The sequence below is a fragment of the Equus caballus genome, chromosome 16 (assembly GCF_041296265.1).
Source record: "Equus caballus isolate H_3958 breed thoroughbred chromosome 16, TB-T2T, whole genome shotgun sequence".
NCBI lineage: Eukaryota > Metazoa > Chordata > Mammalia > Perissodactyla > Equidae > Equus > Equus caballus.
Window position 1 is genome coordinate 91,196,710 of NC_091699.1, and position 27,174 is coordinate 91,223,883.

Here is a 27,174-nt window from a genome sequence, read left to right on the forward strand (position 1 = left end):
TGTACGGCTGCCTGGCTGGCACACTGCAGGACCAGACTCAAGGTGATGTCTGTCACACGCAGGACTTTTGTTCCCTTCCGCGACTGCCTTGCTCCCGCCATGCGGCTGGTCCAGTTACACTGGAGGAAAGGATAGGACGACTAGGAGCAAGGTCGTGTGTGATTTTGAAGCGTGGTGATTCTTTGGTGATTAGCGCTTAAACTATTCTGCCCACCAGTAGCTCTTTAACAGCTGATCGAGGCAAAGCGTGGGTGCTGCCTGCCAAGGGTGGGGGCTCCCCGAAAAGGCAACCCTTTTCCTTCCCATCTTACACAACCTAAGGCCCTTACCCAGAACCCGGAAGTAAAGGGATATTTGTGCGCTATTTGGGGAACTTAACTACTACATATAATGTTATTTCTAGATGATAGATTCCTAATTCCCAAAAATTACCTTAGTAAGAGGTGGTTGGAACACGTTCCCTTTACCAAGTGAAGGATTGCCTGCAGTTTCTCTGGACAGCTTTTGATGTGGCTGGAAATTTGGGTAGTGTCAGTGTAATTCTAAACAACAGCTCAACGGCCAAATAGTGCTTTGCGTAAAACACATTTGTTTCCTCATTTTGAAAAGGAGAGAACTATCGTCATTCATAAACTAGGAACGTTGCTCTTGTGTGGGCTTTGGAAAAGCGTGGCTGACTGGAGGCAGTATCTGGAGGACTCCAAAAACATTACACCGGAAGGCATTAATTAATAAATTGACTGTGCTCCCTGACTTCTGTGTGTGCCTCCTGGATTAAGGCTTTATTTGTCTGTTTGTTTTGTTTGCTTGTTTTTAAGTCCTGGAGTTGTCCATTTTTGACAGCCTTCGATTCCTTTTGGACTGAACTTTCTCTGTGAATAAAGGTCCTGCTTTTTACCACTGCTTTTACTACCTTAGAAGTCTGTTTTCATGCTTATTTAAATCTCTAGCTTGGGTATGTATTTAAAGCATACTTCGGTTTTTCGGTTTATAAATATTAGCTTCCTTATGAAATGTAAGTGTGCCTTTTGCCACTAGAATGAATTGATTGATCTATCTTCCTTCTCATCTTTAAACCTATTATTTACCCGACTTTTAGCTTTTCTAACATAAAGTAAAAATGGCTCACTACAATAAGAAGATTAACAAACAAATTAAAAAGGACTGCTTATGAAAAAATATTTTAGAAATCCAGTCCTTTTGATTAGTAACCAGCCTTAGTACCAGGAAAACTTCAAAGTGCTCTCTAAGCATTGAATTTTCATCAGTGATGCTGTAAGCCTTAGTTCTCATCTTTCATGCTTACCCATGCAATAACTTCAAAAAGATAAAAAGAGGAACAGTAATCTCTCAAAGCACCCTTGTGCTGGGGCCGGTAATCTTGTCTTTCGCTATCATGCGTTCACAACCAGATAATTGCTTCATTATATTACGCTTTAATAAATATAATAATTAACATTTTGTTACAAAAAAAAAGCAAATACTCAAACCATTCAGAAATGAAATCCACAGCCCAAGGGATTTCTAGAAGAAAATGAAAAAGAATTAGACAGCGTCAAATATAGACATCTTCAAAGGGAAAGAGATCATTTAAACTCGCCTTTTACTTACTGAAAAATGTTCTGCATATTTTATTGCTTTTGTCATCTTGCCTGTTATAGTCCAGCCAGTGAATGTTCAAAGAACATAAAATCCTACAAATAAATAAAGTGAATATGAGTGAATTCACAAAAGGGCAGCAAGTCAAATCAAGAGTGTCCCATGTAAACTTTGGTTATATAAAGCAGTTAATGTTTCACAGCAACATGCGATTTATTGCTAGAGAAAAATCGAAAGATTTTAAGCTTCATGACACTTAACGTGTCTAATTTTCAGGGCACACATAACTCGGAAACCTTATCTGCATCAGCACAGTATCATCAATCAAAATTGTGGGTGATCAAGACTTTGCAGATTTAGACCGTAGGGCATTCTGGGTCAGTGCAGGAGGTTGTAATGGACAATGGCCTTTGAACAAGCATTAGATACATCATCACGGACCCTGTGGGCAGTAACTAGGTGGTCATCTGAGCAAGTACTGGAAACTACACCAGAGAGAACTTTGGAGAGGGGATTAGAGCTGTGGGTTTTGGAATGTAGCCTTGAACCAGAGGAGAGCAAAAATTAGGTTGTACCTGTGAATTTTGCTATTTGGATCAGGGAACAACCTTACACTAGCACCTTTCTAAAGGTCTCTCACCACGAGGTAATGAAATGGGGATGGCACTTAAAAGTTCAAAAGATAACTCTTCCCGTGAAATTGTATATAGAAGGAAGTAATTGACCTTGGTAATACGTGTGAGGAATTGTTTTATAAGCTATACTGGCAAAAAAGAAGTGTTTTATAAAATTATGGTAAAAAGAAAAAAAAAGAAATGGATGGGAGTTGTTAGATATTCTCAGTGAGTATTATTTCTCCCTCAGACACTGGAATTAAAAAGTTTTCTTTTTAACAGATGGTTGGGGTATTATCTAGAGCTGTGTTTCTTCAATTTATAGTGCACAGGGAATTGTTGACGGTACATTTTTGCCATCAGCTGGGTAGGAAAAATAGGTGAGTAGAGCAGGTGAAAGATAATCTACTTTTTTAATATAAACATTAAGTATGGGGCTTAATCAGAAAGGCCAAATTCAGGTTTTGGGAAAAGGGTGTGTGTGTGCGTGACTGCATGTTTGGAGGGATTAGTGTTGAAATGCAGAATGATCAAAAATGGAAAAGAGAGCAGGAAGTGGCAAATTAAAAACCCATCAAGTGAACAGAGGAGAATAGGGAAATGAAGAAATATTAGGTGACCACAAGACCGCTGGGACTTGGTTAGCTTTGTAGATAAAAATGGGAATTGAGGGTAAGTGACTACTTAGTAAGTATGAAAACCTAGCACTCGACATATATTAATCCTACCTCCCACCAATGGTAGGGAACCAATACGTTAAAATAATTCCTCTAAAGCTCCTGGAGAAATAATCCTAATATATATATATTTTAATTAAACTCTAAGTATCCATCAGTGATGTTACCAGGGAATTATTTTTAGTTAATATATTTCCCGAGTGTCTTTAGATGAGACTGAACAAATAGGGCCAATTTTTTCCCCCACAACAGCACACATTAATATAACCATAAAATTTAACATTCTAAAACCCTGAAGAAGTGCAAGACATGAGAGGTAGAATGTAGGTTTATTTTAAAATTCCACGAGCTTTCGTGAGTGCATTGAAAATGATAAGCAGGGAGGGCGGTCCTGGGGTAAAATCAGGAGCAGGAGATGGCCCAGCATGTGGCACAGGTGTTACCTGACTTCTGCTCTGTCACCAATCTCACACCAAAGAAGAAAATTTTAATGCAACTGGAAGTTGGAAAGAAAGGACAATGGCATAATATCTTTGTAAAAATGGAAACTGGCACATATTAACTCATCCCTGTCATTGCACGTATCTGTGTACTGATTGAAAGGGCAGGAAAACCATACTTTTCACATTCTGAATATCGCCTACCTCATTGTAAAGCAGTGAAACAGTCCTAAACTTTACCCAGGAGAAATAAGGTGATATTTATGTTTACATATTTTTCAGTGAAAGTGAAAATAAGCCAAAAATCTAAACAGAAGTTGAAAGAGAAGGGTGGCTCAAGTTTTGAGGAAATGATGCGTCGGGTTTGATGGGGCATCAATCCTCGTGAAGAGGGGGTTTGAGGACCACTGGGGGAGGGCCGCGGGATGGAAACGCAGGCGCCTACATTCCGACTTCTGAGAGTGTTGGTCCCCAGCCAGCCTTCTGTGCATAAAACTTACTCTTTGGGGTAAACACTGTGTAAAATGGGATCGACTCTATAGTAACTGACAAGCAAAAACGGAGAGACGTAAAGGCCCTACGCTCTTTCAGACCCTACTTACGAAGAGGAAACAAGCGCCGATCATGGCGGCTTTGACCGTCACATCCAGATCCGCAGGAACGTGAATTCCAAAGTTGTCAGCGTTGGTGAAAACGTCGTTTACAAATCCTGACCAGTACTTTGAAATCTTCCCGATTGTGAGCTTTTCATTAATGGTCTTCACCTTCGAAAACAAAATATTGAATTTGAAGATGAAACAGATGGTTTTACATTTCTTATGTTTACCTGTGAGAGAGAGGAATTATTTTATTCATCATCTCTAAATGACAATTCGATGTTATTCATTTCTGTACATAAGTATAGGTTTGTAGATTTAACTTTCCAGTTCACTCTTCAGGGATTTTGCTTTTCTGACACTTTTCTAATCCATCATAATTCCTTTTTTTTACTTTGATTTTTGTGTGCAGATGGAGAGTATAATAGCAATAAATAATTAAGGCCAGGCTACCACAAGATGGCAGCAGGTACATGGTCTCAGTTACATGGTCTAAGCATGAAGGTATTTCCTTTACCTGAGGTCCAGATTCTAAACCTGAATTGTTCATTGAAAAAAAAAAAATGTTTGAGAAAGATTATAGAAGGAATTAACTTCATTTCTAGGTATAATTTGTTAACTTTTAAATTTTTATTGCTAAGATTTTATAATTACAAACACATTTAAATATTATCAGCCCTTGCTTTAATCTCATTTTCATATTATACTCATATATTTACTAGGTCATTTCTTTAAAACTAACCCTTGATCCTATTTCTGCATTAAAAAAGCCCTAATGTACCATACAGCAAATTCAGACTAATTTGACATCAAAAGTCTACAGTCCTTCTCGGCTAGAAGGAGTCTGCAGTTAAACTTTAGCAACTCTTCGTTTACTTGACCTGTTTCCTGTTAAGAGGCTGAAAGTGATTCAGTGTAAACTTTCACTTTCTGTATGGCAGCAGAAAATAGAAAACAGAGAAAGTTACTTAGGACATCCCCATACCATGAATACTAAAATTCTTATGTCTGAGTTCTCCTGGATCATGGGGCCTATGTTTATACTTTACTCTGAGGAAAGCCATACCAAGTCCTTTCAGAGGGAGGTGGAGTCTGGACAGCTCATTTTGCGAAATTTACGCTGTCTTCTCTGTGATTAGTGTTCCCTGAACTCTCACGAACTGAATGTGCTAGGTGGGATATACATAAATGAATGAAAAATAAATATATGCTTTAAAATAGACCATCTCCTCTGCATAAGATGTATTTCTAGAAGCTGTTCAGATAGTTCATATTGATACAGCTTGGATTTGCAACTACCCATTGTTTTATAACATTCAATTTACACAAATATGTTTATATGAGAGTAGGTGGTTTTACAAAACAAAGTTAGCAAGTCCTACGAACATAGCTTTTGAATTAGTGATATTTTAACGGCGTGTGCCTCTGAGGTGAGTTCTGAACTGGGATATGCTACCAGCAGGGCTGTAGGAAAGAAGATATAATTTAGGTGATTCTAGAAGGTATATATTTGCTTTATACCATGGGTTCTATAATTCCACGTACAGCAAATTTTTATAGTATGTTTTAAAAAAAATTCTTGGACTTAGTTTCTCTGGAGTTATGAATTATTATTGACATGTACAGTATGGGCTTATTACATTATTTCACAAATATATTACTTTCTAAATTTATTTCAGAGATATTTCATTTGGACATTTTAAAAATTGAATTATGTTGCAAAAAATCAGGACCTAAGTGAAAACTTCCTTCATTTTGTTAAGCATACCTCGAAATCCACATCACCAAAACAGCCACATGTTGCACAAGGACCAACAATTTTCAAAATATCTTCTTTGTTTGCATTTTGGATTGTGAATTTAGGCAGAAAGGGGTCCCACTTCTGTGCAACATAACCAACTATAGTACCAGGAGGAGCTTGGATTTCTAACTGTAGGAAGAGATAATAATAACATAAGATTTTCTAAGGTTATTGTATTTTAATTTTACTATAATGTCAATTTACTTCTAAATAGTATACTATTATGAAATTACTTTGATATTCCACAAATCATTCTAAATATATGATTCTAAGGAAACAAAGCAGCAGCATTTTTTTTTCATATTTCATAGAAACAACGAAATTCACTGTATAGATACATGTTTGGGTCTACCCACTGAAAGTCCATGTCTTCGATCATACTTCCCTAAAGAGAACTCATCCTAGAACTCTCCTCTCACTCTGAGCACTGGCTTCTTTGCCTTCTTTTGTTCCAAGTACAACAGCTGGTCCAGTCTTGAAGTGGTTTCTCATGAGGGACCTCCTGCGTACTCCCTCTCAGTTGTTGTCACAACACACATCTATTTTTAAGGCTCATTTACCAATTATTACATATTCTTGAATTTTTTTCTCTTCAGATTGCCAACTTCCAACTTCTCTGTGTTCAATCAAAAACACATGCTTCTAGGGGCCAGCCCATTCGCACAACAGTTAAGTTCACACATTCCATTTCAGCACTCCAGGGTTCGCCAGTTCAGATCCTGGGTGCAGACTTACACACTGCTTATCAAGCCATGCTGTGGCAGGAGTCCCACATATAAAATAGAGGAAGATAGGTGTGGATGTTAGCTCAGGGCCAATCTTCCTCAGCAAAAAAAAAGGAGAAGATTGGTGGCAGATGTTAGCTCAGGGCTAATCTTCCTCAAAAAAAAAACAAAAAACAAAAAACCCCCAAATGCTTCTTGTAGAGTTATGGTTATTACACACCAATGTGATTTCTGGCTCACTTCTTCCAAAGTGTTAACAACTGGCAATCACATTTTCAGGCTTTACTTTAGTATTTTACCCCATTACCCTTCATTCTCCTAATTTCTATATTTTCCATCATATTGTATTTCAAGGAATTTGTGTAGCCAAATCAAATCCTTTGTAAAATAAGCTGGAGGTGGGTGCAAATAATGAAAGTTGTTTGCTTTTAAATCAAACCAACTCTCCTTCATCTGATCTTATTTTGCCTTTTCTTATTTATTTTATGTATTAAGTCCACAGTCTTATGGGCATGTCTGCGGTGGTCTTGGATAGACAAAGGTGGTTTCAATAAGACTGCTTAGAATTAGAGATTTGTTCTGGGATAACTTTTAAAGTAATTGATTTAAATTAACCACCTTCGTATTAACATTTATTTCCCATCCTGCTGGGTAGAGGACGTCTACACAGGCCCTCCATACAGCGGGAATAAGGACGCCTGGATCAAGTCCTTTATTTGACATTTCCTGGATGCCTGATCACAGGTAAGTTGCCTCCTCTCTCTAGGCCCAAGTTCCCTCAATTGCAAAATGTGGAGAGTAAGACCTATTCTTTCTAGCTCGTAGAGGCGTGGTATCAAAGACATCAAAGTAAGTAAACGTTTTGTATCAACTTACCTGCATCATGTCCATGAAAGTTATTATTAAGGTCCCTTAAATAGTGATGAAAATTTATTATATACTAAAATAATAAAGTTGAATGATTCCCTCTGGGAGAATAACATTGCTTTTGGCAAACCTTGAAGTTTGTCATAAATGGGTGAGTGATATGTGAGATTCAGCAATAAAAACCACAGACTAGCCCAAAGAACCCCTTAGAAGAGTTCAGTATCACTCAGCACTTCCTGAACTTTGCTCCAGTTAGAGAAAACAAAGCTGGATTTACTTAATGGTGGAACTCATAGATATTACAATTACGTGGCTAACACAGAGATTCAGAGGGAGATGTTTCTCATTTACATGATGCAGGAACTGTCTTCACCAATTAACGTCAGGGAAGCCACTACAGTTTTTGGCTGGAAAGGAAAAAAATTTAGTGAGTCACCAAATTCTCAAGGTATTCTGATTCTAAAGGAGCAAATGTACTTATTCAAACAATTGAAAGGTTAATTGCCCTATAGCTCCAGACAAACACCATTTATTAAAAGAAATCATCGCTAATCCTTTCAGACGTGGGGAGAAAAGGATGCCCAAAGCAATGACGAACCTCTTGTAGGGAGCAAGGGCACCAGCAGCTGTTACACCTCAGGGGTCTGTTTACTGTCATCACCTCCCGACCCGCATTATCTGTGACCTTCAGAGTACAAGCTCGCAGGGTGGAGCAGAAAGTACGATTGAAGCAGATGCTTTCTTCCACTGCAAAGTAAAGTCTTTGTCCCAAGCTGTTTTTAATCTCGTATTTGTTGGAGGTCTCAGTGCCGAGTATCACTAACGGAGCAAAAAAGAAATTCATCAAAATAATCCATTGCTTAGTATCAAAACCTTTAAATAACTAAAAGGGGTAGTGTTATGAAAAGAAAACAGAGTGACTGATTAATGATTAATTATATGATCTCTTCTTTACACAAATCTACGCCTGTGCTCTAAAATTTGAGGACTTGGCCATGGTAATCAAAGAAAACTCTGAGAACAAAGCTGTGCGGTTAACAAATGTTGATTCCAGGTATGACCTACTTGGAAACATGTAGTACCATTTTTCTACTAAGGAAGCAATGCTATAAAGAGAAATCTAGTACTCAAAGAATCATTCTATCATTGTTATGGAATTTCCTGGGACAACTCACAGTGATAATAATGAATTTTGTCCAAAGTCTCTATCTGGTAATATGTCTATAGCTGCATGCTATCCTGCTGTTTATTACAATTTTGACATTTCAGGAATAATGTAGAATATTAAGGACAAAAAGTACTCTAGTAATTTGAATTCAGTTAGTCATCATTGTAAATTTGTGTATTGTTAAATAATTTACCTATCTGATAAATCACTGATGAAATAATAAAACAGCGAAATTTTATTTAGGTGTGTTTTCAGTTTTTAGTCTCAACCTTGATTTCCATTTCTGAAATTATTAAGAAAATTTAAATTGTTAGCAACTGTGGAAATGATCACAGGTCTTTTATTCTTTTAAGATTAAAAATAATGTTAGATTCCTAATGACAAAATGCCCAAAAACTTGGAGAGTTTTATGCTTTTAGGTTGATCTATATCAGACTAATAATTTTACTTTCAACATTTAAAAAAATAGACCTCATACTCTTTTTGATCTAATTCTATCCTAAACATTTACCTTTATTGCTTATAAAATATTTAGATGTAAAGAGACGTCTGACACCGAAAATATTTTCAACAGTTTTAATAAGTACAGAATATAATGTACTTACTTCCAAGAAGCTCCACCTGCTGGTGTATAATTATCAGGTCTAGCTGTTGAAGGATGACATAAAGGAAGGGAAAAGTGTTACATCGCAGCACTTGGAAAACTTTTGGAGATATTACTATGGGCCTGTTTACTAGACTACATGCAATTAGGTGATTTTCCTGTTCTCTGCTAGGGAAACGCTTGAAAACAGCTCACGTTTTATGGTGAATGTGAGAAGATTCACCGTAAAATAAAAGAAGATATAACTATCAAAGAAGATAACACATTTTTTTATTCAAGTAAAGATAAAAAAGGATAAGAACTCTGAAAATTCCAAGTAGAATTCCCAGAATAACAGTACAATTTGTGGTGAACTCTGTGTTCTTTCTGTGGTAATGGAATAAAAATGTAGTTCTTGGAAACAATACTTTGAGATTTTTAAACAATCTCTGAATAATAATGTCTAAGAGGTTTTAAAACTCTCTCTTTTTTTTAATGAAATGATGCAAAACAACAATGGTCTGAGTGCCGGGGCTGGCCTCTCAGCCCTGCCTGCTCCCCCTTCACTCTGCCATGCTGGAACTCATTCCTCACAGTGATTTGTTAACGCTGAAAGAGGTTATTCACACCTTCCATTGGGCCAGGAAGAAACCCAGAAATCCTGCTAATACCAACAAAAAACCAATTTAAGTAGAATAAGAGTTATGCTGCTAAATGCGTGACATATAAAATTTGCTTTATAGAATTAGGAATGAAAATTTACAGAGGTGAAGTATCCATACCTAGTTGAGAAATGACTATATTAAAACCTATACAAAGGAAATTTTTTTAACAGGAAATATTAAAAATGTGTTCTTAGAATGGATTTATCTGTGTATATTTTGAATTTGATATTCCATACTTGAAGATTTACTCAGGTGAAATCATGAGCATGAATACAGTGCTGATCATTGTCTTTTCGAAGGCTTCATTCCCTATTTCACCTGAAAATTCTCTTCACTTTGTTCTCCCTTCACAGTGGTCAACTCACTGCTAACTGTTAAACTGAAGTATTCGTGACTAATATTTGGTATTGATTTAGCATCTCAAACCCAGAAAATTCGAAGTTGCGTTATTTCCTTCATTCTCCTCGTATATACTAGGGGGAGGTAAAACTAATATCATTTTCTCAATTTATATCTTATTGATAAAAGAGTGCCTGTGGACTCTTTTTTTAAGATTCACAAAAAATATTTTTCCATAAATAATTTATGATTTAAGATATTCTAAAACCTACTTTAACAATGATGGCAAAAGCTTTTTTTTAAAAAAAAACAAGAATCCGTTTTTGTAGTGTAGTATTCTTAGCTCTGTTCTGCTCTTTTGAGGAAAATGGAAGGTTGGAGGAAGAGAAGAGGTCAGCCTCAAAAAGGATATCCACGATTATTTAACAGTGGAGCTATGCAGGAGGAACTTAGGGGAGGAGAAGGGCTATGGGGACAAGCCCAAAGTTTGAGTTTAGAAACTTTGAGTATCAGTGTCCTAGATCAAGTTTTAGTCTTGAAATTATCAGCTGAGATCCACTGTGCCATGACAAGGGAAGTTTGCCTCTCTAACGTTGAATAACCGCAGTTGTTTATTTAATGACTACCCTGAGGTAGTGACTGTGTTCGATATTTCGACATGGTGTCTAACTGAATCTGCAGGAAAACTCAGAGAGAGAAATATCATTACATTCTACGTGCGAGGAAACAGTCCTAGAGAGATTAAGTAGTTTGCCCAGATCACAGAGCTTGTCGATGGTTAGGCCAGGATTTGAACCCAGGCCATGCTGCCACCAATTTTGACATGCTTTCTACTCTGTTGTACTGGCCTCACTAAACTAATCTGGGAGAGACAATTCTTAAGTGACACTGGAACTTCTGAGTACCTTTCCTCCCTGTTTTCTCTGCTCTTCTACTCACCCCATCCTCTGTAGGAACACTTGATATGATCCATCTCTGTGGGCAAAGCTCCTGGATTTGAGGGTCTCGTTTTCGGTTGTTCTCGTCACTTCTTTTAAATAGCCCTGGGCCACTTATGAACTGTGGTCCAAAAGAGCCCTTTCCGTCCTTTGCTATTAATGGATGGACCAGGAATTGGAAACTTTAAACAGATTGAATCATATATTCCGGTGCCGGGGCAAGTAAAGCATTCCTTAAGGAAACCTGATGACAGCCTTGGATCTGTAGCCTAAGAATCAATTTTTACGTATAATTTATCAGGTTTACAGGTATCAGTGATGCCATTTAATATACATACTTCAAAATAAGTTGGATCTTAACATGTGTCTTTGCAGGCTTTAACTCACTACTCACGTACAGGTGACTGCGTTACGGTAACCAGCCTTTGACACCTATAGGGTAAAGTGTTATTGACTGTTATGAACATGTTACTCCAATCTGGAGAGAAAATGTATTAGTTTTATTCTTAGGTTTAACCTACATGAACAACACATATATACATAGATATATACATAATTGGGAATTTATTTTCAAATTATTAATGAGAAGACTTTCATAGTCATTGGATGGACTTTAGTAAAAGAGAATAAATGATTTTTTAAAAATTTTACTTTAGTTTTTTTAATTTGGAAGAATTTTATTGTGTTTTTTTCTGTTTATTTATTGAAGAATGTACTATTTCTAAATAGTCATAACTTTATTTAATTCTTATGGTTTTTAGATAAAAGCTAACGCATAAAAATTCATTTTATATATGTCTCTTACAGGTTCATTTATAAAACTTTTAAAATGCTCATTCATCCTATTGTATGTGTACTGCATTAAAGCAAATAAGATGTATTCTTTACTATAGAGATTATAATTATCTTTCCCTTTGAAGTAAAATATTCACCAATTTGTGGCATATTTTTGTTTTCTGAAAGAGATTACCGAAGGTATATTTTTGGAAATTGACTTCATTTTGGAACTGAAGCCAATGGGTTCATATCTCTATTTATTGAATGCGAACACAATGTCTTCACGTCAAGCATCTGGCTCCGGGTGTGTCATCACTCATGGATGGAAGAGGAATATGTGATGACCATATGTGATCATCAAACCTCAGCCCTCTGGCACTGGTATATCACTTTTATACTTGGCAAAACTTTGTCTGACAACATTCCCAAACAGCTTGCAGCAGTTAATCAACTCTAGTCAGCTATTACAGCTGATCCTTTCTGCAGATGGAAGGTGGTGGGTCGGCTTTTCCAGCTCTTTTACATATCTCCCTGAGCTCTCCAGTCTCTGAAGTACATTTGTCTGCCAGTGGGTTTCTGGAGAAGGCATCTGCAATTATAAACATTTTCCCAGGAACATATGCTGCATGCAGCTTAAACCCTATCAGGCACAACAGAAATCTCTTGTACCTTAAGGGAATTAACACAGAGATTTGATTTTGATAAAGGAGACAGACTTTATAGTTTGAAAGAATGCCAAACAAGCTGAAAATCACAGCAGATGTGCTGACATCTCAATATTAGTGTATTTCTAATCTTTTGTAGGATAAAATACAAAAGTAACAATAATATGCATAAATATCAACTGCTATTTATGTGCCTTATAATTCAGATGATGATATTTCTTGATTGATTTATTTTGAGGCTTCAATCACTGCTGACCCTCCCACGACTAGAACAGTGATTATATCTAATAATAATATCATCTTTCAAGCAAACTGGCCTGGAGATGCAACAGTATCAGAAGACAAAAGTGCTAACTTGATAACTTGCCTTCCCTTGGAGTTCCATCCACTCTTTGAGATTCAGTTGAAGACATTGGACTTTCTGCTCATTGCGGAAGTCTCTCCTGAGAACTTTGATCTTTAACACCCTCTCTCTCCTCTGCACACCTGCACAAATTTAAGTTGTCTCCTGATCTGGCCTAAATATACAGCCTTGAACTTTTTGTCAGCACTTTTTTTCTTAGCCAATTAGGTTGCAGAAGGTTTGGGTGAGAGGGACTAAGTTTTATGGCTTTTTATATGCCTTGATTATAGCAAGTCCTCAATAAATATTCTTTAATTCAATAGCTGTAGGTGTTATTCAATTCCTCCAGGATGAATTTGCTGAGACCTTGAGCAATGAGCAGAAGGAGGATAAACATGCTAAACAGCTCAATCAAAAATGTTTCGTCTCGTCACTCTGGCAAATAAATAAGGAAAATAGAAGTGGCTCTAAAAGAAAACATAAATTTCTTCCCAAATAATAAAGAAATAAATAAAATATAAATTTTATAATTTCATGATTTATAAATCTTTTCTCCTTTCGGCAAGTTATTCATTAAAGTCCTTCAACCTTAGTTGAAAAGCAAGAAACCAAGTCTGTGTTCATCTTAAGTGGAAAACCTTTGTAGAAACAGAGATAAAAACAAACACCTGGCTTAAATATTCTAGACCAGGAGGGAGACCGCCTGGTGGAGCGAGACCCAGCTGCCACACTTGGTTCGCTGGGTTGGGAGGTGAGAGCTGAAGGCTGCGATCTGGGCCTGGAGCTCCGGGAAGAAAACCAGGGAGACCTCTAGTTCTGTGGTTCTGTGCATCTGCAAGAGAATGAAAATCCCAGCCCATATTTAAATTTAGGGTGTTGCATTTAGTTTGTCTTATAAGATTTGTCACTTCTTATTCAGAGGGTGGCGTATCTCCTGCTGCCTCCCACGTTAGTGCCCTGCCTTTCATTTTCCTACTCAGTGTCATCACCACTTTCCCGACTCAGTGTCATCACCACCTGACCCCTCAGCCAGAGAAAGAGGAATGCGGAAGACTGCTAGTAGTAGTTGTCAGAAAAAATTGGATAATTTGGGCAAAATGAATGATTTTAGAAAATGTGTTTTTTGAAGGCAAGTAAAACTAGTGTTTAAAGGGCAGAAAAATTATAAGCTACAAAAGGAAAATAAATGGTAAAAGGAACTAGATATTCTCTACTCAAAATGAGATAACCTTAGACGTACGTTTTGAGTCACAGTTAGGACTTTCAAGGCATGTTCTCCCTTCCCCAAATGTTATGAGGGTGCCTCATAATCTCCATGAATATTTGTCTCTTTTTGTCAATCGTACTGCTATGGCTAGGTTTAATTCGGTGGTTCTTGGACTTTACCCTGCACCAGAGCCACCTGGAGGGCTTGTTAAAACACAGATTGCTGGGCCCCACGCCAGAGTTTCTGCTTCAGTAGTTGGGGTGGGGGTGGGCCTTGAGAATTTGCATTTCTGATAAGTTCCCGGGTAAGCCAACACTGCTGGTCTGAAGATATACTTTGAGAACTAATGGTTTAACTCTGTATGCTGTAAGAATATTCATAACTAATTTATGAGCTTTTTAAGGGCAGTATAATAAGTAATTTAGGTTTGATTTCTCAGTATTTTGTATAAAAGCATCCAAAAATTTTTGCAAGTGTGAATCCCTTTGTAGCTCATCCAATATCACAAAAGATAAAATAATTACAGAATTCTATAATGTTTGGCTTTGATTTTTTTTTAGAGATTCACTTATTTTCTCTACTCTTGCCAGGTAAAAATGTTACTATTTCAGAGATCTCTCAGATTGAAATTTGGAGATTTGCTATTTACCCTGCATTAGTCTGGAGCCTGTGTAATATTATGCACAAGGCCTAATAAGTGGTGCATGCAAAAGCGTTCTTTGTTAAAAATGTAAATTCATAGCCTTTCTATTATTATTTTTCCTTTTTCTTCTCACATGACTGCCATTTGGATATCTCCCACATTACATGCCAGTATGTTTTTCAAAGACTATCAGTGTTTTTACTTGTCATTTTTGTTAATCCATAAGATATCAGAGTTCTCATATGTGCATTCATTTAGTTTACTACCACTATGCTGTTTTAGATGGAGTGTAGGTGTGGAGCAAGGTTTGTGACAGGTATTCTGAAATAATAAAGGGGCCGTTGTGAAGACAAATAATTCAGACCATTCTAAAGATATGTGAATGGGCAGGACAAGGAAACTGGTTCTGGATTAATATAAAGAAGACATTTACAACCGCTGCACAAAGATTTGGTAAGTACTCATTGAACAGATACATCTGTGTAATTCACAATAGATTATAATAATCTCTCTTCAGTGCTGACAACCAAATTCATGTAAGATGTGTGTGGAGGGGTGGGCGGTTGGGGGGGTGGTTATTCTGAACCTTTTAAATCTCTAAAAAATAAATTTGAGAAAAGAACTGAGTTTCCTTTGGAGATGGTAAGTTCCCCATCATTAAGAGAACGCAAGCATAGCCTGATGAGCACCTGGAGAGGGATTAAAAAAACAACTGGTGACAGAAAATAGACATGGAAGGAGGGGTCCTTTGGACATTGACGTCAACTGATGTTTTGATCTAGTGACATCAGATCTAGTAATGATAGGCTAGTTAAGGTTGTGTGTACATGTGTGTTAATTGCCAGATGATTCATTTATTTATTTCACCTTAAGTTTGTAGGAATAGACCAAGATGGATCCCTACGTTTATAGTGGTCGATGACATTTAGAGTTTGGACATGCTTTAGGGTTAAGACCACATGGAAACAAGCTTGTCATTTGGCCCTGCTAAAATAGAGCTCCATATTGATAATATTATAGCAGTTTGCTTCCCACAAGAACCCCATCCTGAACTTCTCTCAGATCTGGGAAGACAAAGAGGCTTTAGGACTCCTCTCACTCTTGAGAGGCAGCCAGAATGGGGGACCCCAAGCAGTAAACTGAGGAAGACTATGTAACACTATTTCAGATTTGGGAGAAGAACTAGCGGCCAATATAGCAATAACAACTGGAAAATAATAAAAGGCAACAAACATCCTTTCTTCGGTATTAGTGCCAAAGGCACTGTTGTCATTGACTTTCAGAGAAACATAGAGGCAAAATTGCCATCTAGGGAAAACTAGCTCATAAGGATAAAATTCAGAATACTGGCTCACCCTGGGAGTAGAGGTGCATGGCTCTTGACCAGAAAGGGAACTGTATGAGGGGCTAGAAAGATTCTATATCTTGATCTTGGTGGTGGTTACACCGGTACGTCCTGATTTAAAAAATCATGGAGCGTAAGTTTGGTGCTCTTTATGCACTTTACTGTTGTCCTTCTGTTTACTGCACATGTTGTCCTTCAATTAAAAAAGAACTCATGTAGAGAGAAATTTCTAATAATACCTGGTAAAAGATCATTAGATTCTCTCTCATTGTCACTTTTATTGTTAAAAAGGTTAGCAAATTACTCCAGTTTTATCTTGTAAGCCATACTTGCTGTTACAAAATGCAACAGGTTGTTGAGTGTCTGGCGAAGGGCTGTACATTCCTGACTCAGATCTTTAGGTCCTTAGACCTCACAGCAGATCCAGAGGCAATGATGCTCTTGGGGCCCAGAGCAGATCACGTCCAATGTCTTATTTGGGAGCAGAGTCGCAGTCGGAGACTATAGGCTCAGCATTCTGAAAGCACTCGCTTCCTTTTCTGGGATTCCAGTTCACATTGGAGCAGCCTCTGGAAATCACTCCTGTTCAGTTTAGATCATCCTGGAAACTCCCATTTTTCTCAAACTTAAAAGAGAGTTTGAGACCAACCTGTTGTTAAATTGTGTTTCTTTATACGAAACCAGGGGACTCCAGCCCCCACAAATATTTCTTCAGTTCTAATGGCAGCCAGTATTCAGACTGTCCTCTGGTTCAGTGCTGCTAATTGAACTGCCTACGAAATGTATGAAATGTCCAATTCGCCTGTATTCCCCGGGAAAATGCTAATTGCCAATACAGTTTCAGGGCCAGAGAACATCATGATGTTATAAATATTGTCTTTAAATATATTTGAAGAAAACTGTCCAAAAAATGTTTGAGGTAACTGACCTGCCCCCTCAAACGAGATTTCTAATTGAAAAGGAAACTTTATTTTCACTTCTTTTGAATGGCATAGATTCTCTCGGAGACGTTTGACCCACTTCATCTATTAAATATTCTGAGTAGGCTGCAGAAGGAGTGTTAGTTTTCCACTTGAAGTTTTACCTCTAAGTTTAGTCTTGAATCCTTATCATTACTGAACATCACTGCTCTTTTGGTACATTAATCTATTTTGATCATAATATTGCTTTCTAGTCACAAGTTTCTTCAAAGACTCAGACCACCAGATGAAGAAGGAACTCCTTTGAATTTCTATCTGGCTTTGAATTTCTATCTACTCTTTTAAAAATGTATAAGTAGCTTATAAATATTTCACACAGTCTGCAACTCTTTACCTTACAGGCTAGAGTTGCTGCTGTAACTCCTACTTTAGAGAGTGATGGATGTTCTGGACTGGCTATTAGCTCAGTCTTAAACGAAAGAAAAGACTTGTCAAGATGTCTTTGTGTTTGTCTTCCAATATGAAAATGAAGCACACATATATTCAAATTCATCATTTTTATGTTTCACATCTGTATTTTACAATTCGTTTCAGCTCCCCCCGTGACACTCAGGGACTGGTGTACATAAAATGCTGATGAAAAATGAAAAGATTACCTCGTTTGATCCATATTAAATGGCATCCAAAATGTATTTTGATAAAGAAAGCAAATAAGCATACACATTTCTTTGAATGGATCATTAATTTAATTTAGGATATTTTAAATTGGTGGACTCTATTATCCTATTTGTAATTAGGTTAAAAGGTTTCCACCAATTATATTAATCATAATTCCTCATGCTAAAACTTTCCATTATAGCCTAGAGTTTAATGGTTTGTTCTAATAACGGAAGGAAAACACATCATAACTTTATTTTTTAATATAATTTCACGGGTGTTTTTAGTGAGATTGCAACTCATTACCTTAAAAAACAACCACATGCCCTGTTTTTTGAGAAGTTCTTAAAGTAAGACAGTACTGATGATATTTATACAGCTTTAGGGAGTTGAGGAAAAACTTACCAGCTCCCCTGCCAAGTCCCTAATTAATCTGCTTGCTTAAATTAGTTATTTTCTGTTTAGTTGTTTATATATAGTTTACTATCAAAGAAATTTTGAAAGATTTTTACTTCATAGTTCAGAAATATTTACTTCTAGTCCATTAAATTTGCTAGAATTTACCAATAACACGTGGAATTCTTTATAGGAAATGGCTATGTCACATACTTTGAACAAGTGGGAAACTGAAAAACATTGAACTATATACTTTAACACTTTTTAACTTATGTGTGAAAAGCTTTCTTCAAATCCCTTTAAACTTGGAATATCCACCTGCCCTTGTGTTTGGCATTAAATATCCCCGTTCTAAATTTTGCTGTGCAGCTTTTAGTAAATCACTGTGTTTATTCATGATAACTAAAACATTGTTTACATCTTAACTTTTACGTTCTATCAGATAAGGTTGTTTTAAAAAAAATTAATGCAACATGCTCCTTGGAGTTCAAATTTTAAAATTCCAATGTTCCAAAGCAATAAATGACAGGTTTTAAAGTATCAATCTCATTGATTATAACACCCCTACAACCGGATCTTTTTAGTCATAATATAAGGAAAAATTTATCAGCTGCCTATATTTACTCTTACCTTTAGAGGCCATGAAGATGTCTGAGTCACTTCTTCAAAGGAAGCCAGATTAAAAAAAAGGCTTTTCTTGTTGCAGCGAGGAGAGAAAACACAGCATGCAGAAAACTTCAGAAGGGGCCTGTCTGCTTCATGTCTGCTTACAAATAACAGGAAGGGAGCACCTTGCCCGAGTCCGGAGGGCTGTGTTTTATCAGTTTGAACAACAGGGGGAGATGAAGTTATCACAAAGGTAAACACTGCTCAGAAACCTTCGTATCACTTGGTGGCTGAAGGAACAATTTACAAATAACAAAAACCAGAAAGGAAAATATTCAACACTCGTTTTAAGAGTCTTGTTTCCACTTCATTTTTGTAAAAAACTATTTCTTGGAGTATATACTTTTGCATTCACTATTACACTAGAAACATTCTATTTTTCTAATTTCTAGGAATCTCCTGTGCCAGAGTCTGTGATAAAACATCCTATCATGTGTAAGTTTCTGAGCGTTCTAAATAGAATTTTTTTTATATTCTGAAAATATTTGAAGATGGATATTCTTATTTTTTCTCAAGATTTTTCTCCATGCTCTCCTCTCATAACAAACAAGAAGAGGATATAGTCCCCACTATCTATGTACATAAATAAATATTTTCTCTGTTAATTAAATTTGATTAATCAGAGGCATTTGAAAATACAAACCTTCAATAACCTCACAAAGTTCATCGAAATGTCGAGGTTATATTTAACTTCCTTGCATACTCAGGGCAGAAACAAGCACTGTAACCTTGGCTAGAAGACTCATTTTTCTAGATGAAGCTGACCAGGTGAGCATGGAGATTTTGCTCACCAAGTCAGTTGCCCTGGATGGCGTGATTTGCAGAGGTTGAATTTACAGGATGTACTGCATTATCAGCAACACTGTCTACTTCTAAAAGTAGTTCAGTGGCCTGAGAAGGCATAGATACTGATGAAAAATTATAAAGTCAGCTCACAAGTTGTAGGTAGCCAAAAATTTGAGTTCTTATATGGGAAAGAGAGCTTTCTTTTTCTTGTTGTTTTGAAATGTTTGAGGTTGAAAAAGCTGCAATTATTTGAGTTGTCATTTGGGAGAAAAGGTGTAAACAAGATTAGTATTTTAAAATTAAATTGTGGGGCTGGCTCCGTGGCTGAGCGGTTAAGTTCGAGCGCTCTGCTGCTGCGGCCCGGGGTTCAGATCCTGGGCACAGACATGGCACTGCTCGTTGGGCCACGTTGAGGCGGCGTCCCACATCCCACAACTAGAAGGACCTGCAACTAAGATATACAACTGTGTACGAGGGGGTTTGGGGAGATAAAGCAGAAAAAAAAAAAAAAAGATTGGCAACAGTTGTTAGCCCAGGTGCCAATCTTTAAAAAAATTAAATTAAATTAAATTAAATTGTATGTACCATAAATTTCTTAATGTTTGTCATTGGCATGCAGAAAAACTTTAATCCAAAGAAACTAAGTTGTTATTAACACTATCAAACGTGGTATTTTAAATTATGGTCATAATGGACCAGTTAATTTTGACTTTCAACAGAGTACCAATTTTGAAATAAAATCTAAAAATCTAAGTGAGTTAAACATATATTTTGGCCTATACAAGGCCAACCATCTATGTATCTGCACAGTGCCGTATGACTGATGGAATCTTCCAGTATGGTTAAATGGAGACTTCCCAGGCCGTCAGACTGGGTGAAGTGTAGGTACTGCCCATTTCTTCCTTCACATTTTCTTCCTCTGTCCTGCTGAAGACAGCACCAACATTGTTTTTTCTTTTTAAAGGCCCAGCAGATCCCAACCTGAAGTCTCCCCTTCTCTCCGTTCCCTCTTGTTTCCTAACCCTTCTCAAGGAGAGGCTCACAGATCCTCGTTAATTGACCTCTCCCATGGTTCAAGTGTCCTACTAGTGAGCAGCCAGGTGATGTTGCTCCACAAGCTGGCCTCACCTCCTCTCCAGCTGCTGTTGCTGCTGCCATTCAACTCCGCCTTCCTAGTACTCTCAGTTGCCTCTCTTAACACCTGCTGCCTCTGTGGAAGAACTAGATCCACCACTTATTACTCAAAATGGTCACACCGTCTTCTCAGCTCTATGCTTTGAAGCCCTTGACTTTTTTAAGCAGTGTCGGTTGCACTTTGCCGTCAGGCTGCAGTTTTCTGGGCCACTCCCTTGACTCCATGAAACACAGATGATAGAAAGTGGGCATGCCTAGCAGACATTACCCAAGGCTTGATGATTACATAGTGGATTGCAGTACAAAAAAAGGAGCCTTAAAAAGGAATATCAGAAAACCTAGAGTTGATGACCCGGCCCCTTTCCAGGAAACACCCTCCTGCTGCTCTGGCTCCTGAGCCTCTGCTCTGCCGCTCTGCTGCCCGGGCGTGCTCATCTGCCCAGGATGTTCTGCCTCGCCTGTCCTTGCCGCCCTGCAGGAGGAACCTCCATATGCCCTGTCTTCAGTTTCAGCCAAAAGGAAAGGGAATAAAATTGCATCATCATCTTGGCAAGTCACCCTCTGCCCATGGCCTTTAGGCAGGACATATCACGGCTGTTTTAGAAGGTCGCTCATTCAATTTTACATCATTGTTCAGAACTTTCTCCAGTATTTCCCTATGTAATGGTTAGATATTTGACTTAAATTCTCATTACTGACAAGGTTCACCAAAATAGTCTCTCTCAGTACAAAAGGAGAGACTGCCAATTTATTTGAATCTATACAGTGACAGAGAAGAAATGCTACCTGTTATAAAACAAAGCAAAAGAGAAAAACAGCAATATGCTCCAGACATCATCCTCTGGGGAAAGGATGGGAGTAGATTAAGATGCAGCCTACAGATCTGGGGCAGGACCAAGGACCAAGACTGGGATGCTCTGGCTTTAGGAATATTTCATTAGCTTTATGGTTAGCCTGCCTCTGGTTTTACTATAAAAGTATGTGTCCCTAAAAATTATATACATACATATATCAACGTATACATATGTACATATATAATCAAATATATATGTGGAATGAGAGAGAATTATTTATTTTTCTTGATTTATACAAATATTATTTTAGGTATAATAAAACATATTATTCACTTACAATTATATTTTTTTAAAATTCATGACAATGCATAAAATTACATTTGTTTTCAGCCAATGTGTGTCATTATGTTTTATGAATATAATGAATACAATTTTGGGCCATTGCCCTTTTAATGGGCATTTTGATTGTTTCCATTATGTAAGGCAATGCGGTTCTTATGCACAGGTGTAGCAGTCCCTTGAAAGTGTACACCCAGAAATGAAAATGCTGGCTATGGGATGTGAAGATCTTCATCTTTACTAGCTTTCGCTGAATTGATCTCCAACGTGCTTGCATCAATTACAGTCCCAACAATAATGGGTAAGAGTTCCCATTTTCACATATCCCTTCCAACACTGGCTTGGCGAGAAGAGTGGGGAATTAACTAGGGGACTCCCAAATACTAGTTTATGAGAAGGCGGCCTCCAGAGATCTTCATTACATTATAATCTGAGTACTGTAAACACCTTCGTGTGTATTTACATTTTCAGCTGTTCCTATCATACTGGATCACGTAAGAACAACTAATAGCAAATCTTATGAATAGCTGGTTATCAAAGCAACTGTGACAGGTGGGGAATGGTTTGTAACTGGACTATAATTCAGTGATGAAATAGCTCCTTTCATTCAGTGAGTCTCATGGCATGATCTGATGAACTGTGGATCCACTCCCAGCAACCGTACAGCACTTAAGGCATGCATTTCTATGCCCGAATCCGAGCCCTGGATTTATCATTTCACGTACTAAAATTTGTTGTTGAACAAGGCAGAGTGTGTATAAATACATTTATAAAGGAAATAATACAAACCTGGGGAGAAATATCATTATTATAAATGTTTTTCCAGAGTCATTTGATTTATAACTACACTATTAAATATGAAATGCCTAATCCCTGAATATAAACTTGGGTGTTTCTTCCCTGCTGATGTGTGACTCCGATTTCAGCAGCCACTTACCCACACTTTGCAAACCTACCAAGTACATCTCTTTCCTATCTTATTCAAACCTGCCCTTTTGAAAGCGCTTCATTCACTCATTCATTCAGTCAGTCAACATTTATTAGCTTTTTACTCTGTGCACAGCATTATGCAGCAAACTGAGTAATGATATGGCCTACGCTCTGGGAGATGGCGTGCTCCAATGGACTATCGCAATACAGGGCTGCGATACTATTCTTATTTTTTAAAATTAAGAGTAAGTTACCCCTCCTGAAAATAAGATGATGTAACTCATCTCTTCTCTGAAAAGCAAAACTAATTAGAATCAGTAAAGCATCGTTCAAATGAGCAGTTCTTTGTTTCACACATACATGTCTAATTTTCCTTTCCTCTGTTCTTTCAAAACAGAAAAATAATAACTGTTAAGATAGTCTTCCTTGCATAAAGAAAGGATAGTAAACTGGATCACGTTTCTTAGCTGCTAATAAAGGATGGATTTCTTACCCACTCTCTTTCTGCCTACTCAAAAAGAGATTGATCCAAATGACTAGAAAAAAAGGAAAAGAATCCTAGATACAGAAAAGAATCTGACACTAAGAAAAAGCTGATTCTGTAGCAAACATATCTAGAGGGGCCCCCCTTCACCAAGATGACATGGAAAGCATTCCTAGCTTACAGTCCTGTGCTCAGACTCCAGGGACAAATGGGATCCCATAATCAGCAGATTGTAAAACCCAAGGCAGAAGCAAAAGTTTAGTTTGTGGATAGTTCTTTTTTAATTTTCAGCCTTATGCATTTTTTTTAGGTGAAACTAAGTTAAGTTGAATGGAATTCTTTGAAGTAATCTGTCTTTATTGTGCTTTGTCTTCTGGAATTTGCCTGATCTGTTATGCATCATGCAACCTTCTAATAGTTTGTAACAGTCTTTTCCTTTAAAGATTCTAAAAGTAGAGGGAATATTCTGAGAGGCTCGGATGCATTCCAGGCTATATTACTAGAAAAAGAGACGGAAATTAGAAGCAGAAAACTGTACTCTCCAGACGTACGACATATCGACAACTATTTATTTAGATGTCCTTCAGGGTGTATGTTTATGTGTGTATCTGAGAGACAGGGAAAGAGAGAGAGAGAGGAAATTGGAGCTGCTAACTAGATGGAGGGGGGGAATTAAGAAGACATTAAAAATCTTCAGAGACCCCAATTCTCCGCATCAAGAACTACTTTACAGTTTTGAAAATCTCTTTATTTCTACCATCATTTTAAATATACTTACCCTGTGGCTTGCTCAGTGTGGTCCTCCCAACATCTGTCTGCATCTTCAGACATCACCAAAATCCTGCGCCAGCCCTTCGGTAGCCGCAGCCGACAGCCCGGCAGTGCTCTGCGTACACCTGCTCTCGTTGACAGCAGCCATTGCAGGCACAGCTAGCGCAGCTGCAACTCAATGCGGCCAGAGCACACCAATTGTTTTCTGCAGCACATTTTCTTCACATTTCCAGCATTGAAAATAAGCTTCCCCAAGCTTGGATGCCCCCAAGAGCAAATTCCTGAGAAATCGAGATAATTATTAGAGCAAACATAGATTAAACATATAGACAAAGTACATTAGAGTTAATTTATGCTTAATTGTGCATATTTAGTGTTTTCTTTTGGTGCTATTTATAGACTAGATCATCCAGAAAATGTTACCACATTTGAATACATGCTTTGCTAAGTGGTGCCTTTGAGAGTGGAATGTGTCCCGTATGCCATGGAGAATGTTGCTTCACTGAATGAGAATGGAAGAGGAAGGCCTCTGGTTGTTATTTCTGTAAATTCTTTTTCTTGTTGTTGCCTAATGCAGGTCCTGACCCATTATAGCCATTCGCGAGATGTTGACTGAAAGAATGATGGAATGGATGTCACCAAAAGCATTGTTTCTTGTTTGGGTATTCTTCTTTTCATTTTTTTGTCTACAAGCAAATGTGTGAACTGTGAAAATGTATGAGAATTATGATCTTGCTCCTGACTTCAAATTATAGTTAATTGTGATTTGAATAAGATGTATACAAGTATGCTATTATATTTTTTGCATAACGAGGAATAATTCTGTGTTTGCTTAAAGTGAGGTATATTTATGTTTTTGATAGTTTTAATTTTTTCTTTTGAAATCTCCTTAGTCTTGTTTTCTCAAGTTACTAAATAGATTCTTCTCAATGTTGTCAATAGAAATATATTTTGAGCCACATATGGAATTTAAAATTTTCTAAGAGCCACATTAAACTATAAAAAGAAACAGGTGAAATTAATTTAAATAATATATTTTATTTATCCAACTATATCAAACATATTATAATTTCAACATATGGTACTAGCCAATTTTCAAGTGCTCAGTATCCGCATGTGGCTGGTGGCTACTGTAGTGAACTTGGAAATCCTAGTGTATTTATCCAGCAAAAGATTTGGCTGGTGACAGATTAAAAGTTGTTTGTTAATCTTACGTGTTTGTTTAAATATATACGTGTTTTAAAATGATTTTGGACTTCAATATTTAATTTATATTTTTTAAATAAAATTAACACATTGGTATAGAAAATGAATTGAAATTATACTGAAAATGATAAACGAAAAGTAAAGGATTATTTTCTCCCCCAAATCAGTTTCTTTTCCCCAAAATAATTACTGTTAACTCTCATTTGTATATTTTCGGGTCAAAAAATATGCTTATACTTATAATATGGGAATATATATTTAAAATTTCTACCCATTTGAAATCTTATGCAAACATACGTATACTGTACTCAGTTTTAAGAGTAAACAGAGAAAAATTAAATGAGATGCCGTTACACACTCACTAGAATGGCACAAATTGAAAGGTCTGACAATACCAAGTGTTGACAGGGCATGGAGCAATGTTAGCTCCTATACACTGCTGGTGAGTGTGCCTATTGCTACAATAATGTTGAAAACAGTTTGGCATTATTTAGTATATTTGAAGAGACACATACTCAGTGCCCTAGCAATACCACTTCTGGGTGTATTCCCTAAAGAAACATTTGCACATGTCTACCTTGAGAAATATGTTAGAATATTCATAGACACATACTCAGTGCCCTAGCAATACCACTTCTGGGTGTATTCCCTAAAGAAACATTTGCACATGTCTACCTTGAGAAATATGTTAGAATATTCATAGAGGCATTGGTCATTATAACCCCAAATAGGAAACAACCTCTTGGTTTGCAGACTGTCCCCTGTACACGGAGGGCAAGAAGAGACTGAAGAAAGAGGCAGACACTCCAAATTGGTGGGTGACAGTTGTAATAAGCAAGGGAACTTACTCAGGAAGCTTGTCTTGGGTGCCTCACCTGCCCACTAGAATCTTAAAAGTTTGTGTAGAGGCCTCAGCTGGGTTCAGTGAAGTATTACCATTCAGATGATCTCAACAACACCTTACTGTCTCAAGGCTGTGTCCTTGGGGTAGTTTCCAGCTCCAGGAAGGCAAGCAGAATGTACATTCCAAGGACAGGGGAGGGGCTGAGGAGCCTCTGATTGCCCAGTGTTAGCTGGAGGACACATCTTTTTGATTGCCTCCTCCAACACAACCAACATATTCATTCACAAAAAATGTGATAAATAGTTGCATACTTATATAATGACCCACTTTTCATAAATGAACATGAATAAACTACAGCTACATTCATGCACTATGGATATTGCTTACAATCATGATATTGAATGAAGGAAGCAAGTCACAGAATAATGATTATGTAGAGTGATTCCATTTCCATAAAGTCTGAAATAGACTAAACCAAAGGCATACATAGATATTAAAACTATACTTTTTTCTTTTTTTTTTAAATAAAGCAAATAGCAGATTGGTAGTTACCCTTAGGGAGGAGAGGAAGATAATGTGAATGGGTAGGGACCTACCAGTGAATCCTTAGGTCCCCGCAATGTTCTAATTTGTAACTGATGTGGTGTGTAGATTGGTGCTGCCACTCTAGAGAGTAATCTGGCAGGATTGAGTATATACTGCAGCTACATACCTCAGTGAAGTTCTTCCATCGATCCATAAGGGACACTGGTGATAGTTAGTGGTAGGGAAGACTTGCAGGCAACTTAGGTGTCAATAACTGGGGCAATGGAGAAGCCAAATGTGGTGGATACTGCTGTGGAAGAGCATACAGCTATTAGAAATAATTTACTTGATGTACACACATTAACCTGAATAGATAGTGGCAAAAGTATTCATTAGAAAAAGAAGAGCAGAACAAAGCTTATTTAGTTGTTGATATCTACTAACATTGCTTTTCACTTCTTAGTGATTTTAGACGCTGGCTGTCTGTCACCTTTTCCAATGCTACTTTTATCTTGGAAAATATAACATACACATAAACGATCCCAACAATGCCATCCCCTTTACTTTCCTTTAGGGATCTTGTTTGCTATTCAACCTCAGCTTACTTAAAAAAAGATGTACCTTTTATTAGATATATCTTAGACATTTTTGTGACTAGTAGACGCAATCCTTCCATAATATCAAATTCTTGTTTCCTATCCTTTATTTGCTTCCTCTATTTCTAGCTCAC

The 27,174-nt window shown here is 37.3% G+C and overlaps 1 protein-coding gene across 3 annotated transcripts; it reads right to left on the reverse strand.

The window, feature by feature from the left end:
* Window positions 1-1,416: 1,416 nt before the first annotated feature.
* On the reverse strand, window positions 1,417-24,041 carry PLSCR5 (phospholipid scramblase family member 5). Of its 3 annotated transcripts, XM_070239114.1 has the most exons (9): window positions 23,877-24,024; window positions 18,596-18,775; window positions 13,466-13,629; window positions 9,093-9,135; window positions 7,918-8,138; window positions 5,695-5,856; window positions 3,933-4,094; window positions 1,612-1,694; window positions 1,417-1,524 (listed from the first exon to the last, which is right to left on the reverse strand). In XM_070239114.1, the coding sequence occupies exons 2-8, from the start codon at window positions 18,606-18,608 to the stop codon at window positions 1,656-1,658; spliced, it is 804 nt and encodes a 267-aa protein (XP_070095215.1). In that variant the 5' UTR covers window positions 18,609-18,775; window positions 23,877-24,024; the 3' UTR covers window positions 1,417-1,524; window positions 1,612-1,655. The 3 variants fall into 3 exon arrangements, with proteins under 3 accessions (XP_070095215.1, XP_023476837.2, XP_070095216.1); XM_023621069.2 differs by lacking the exon at window positions 18,596-18,775 and having other exon boundaries at window positions 23,877-24,041; XM_070239115.1 differs by lacking the exons at window positions 5,695-5,856; window positions 18,596-18,775 and having other exon boundaries at window positions 23,877-24,041.
* Between the last annotated feature and the right edge of the window lie 3,133 nt (window positions 24,042-27,174).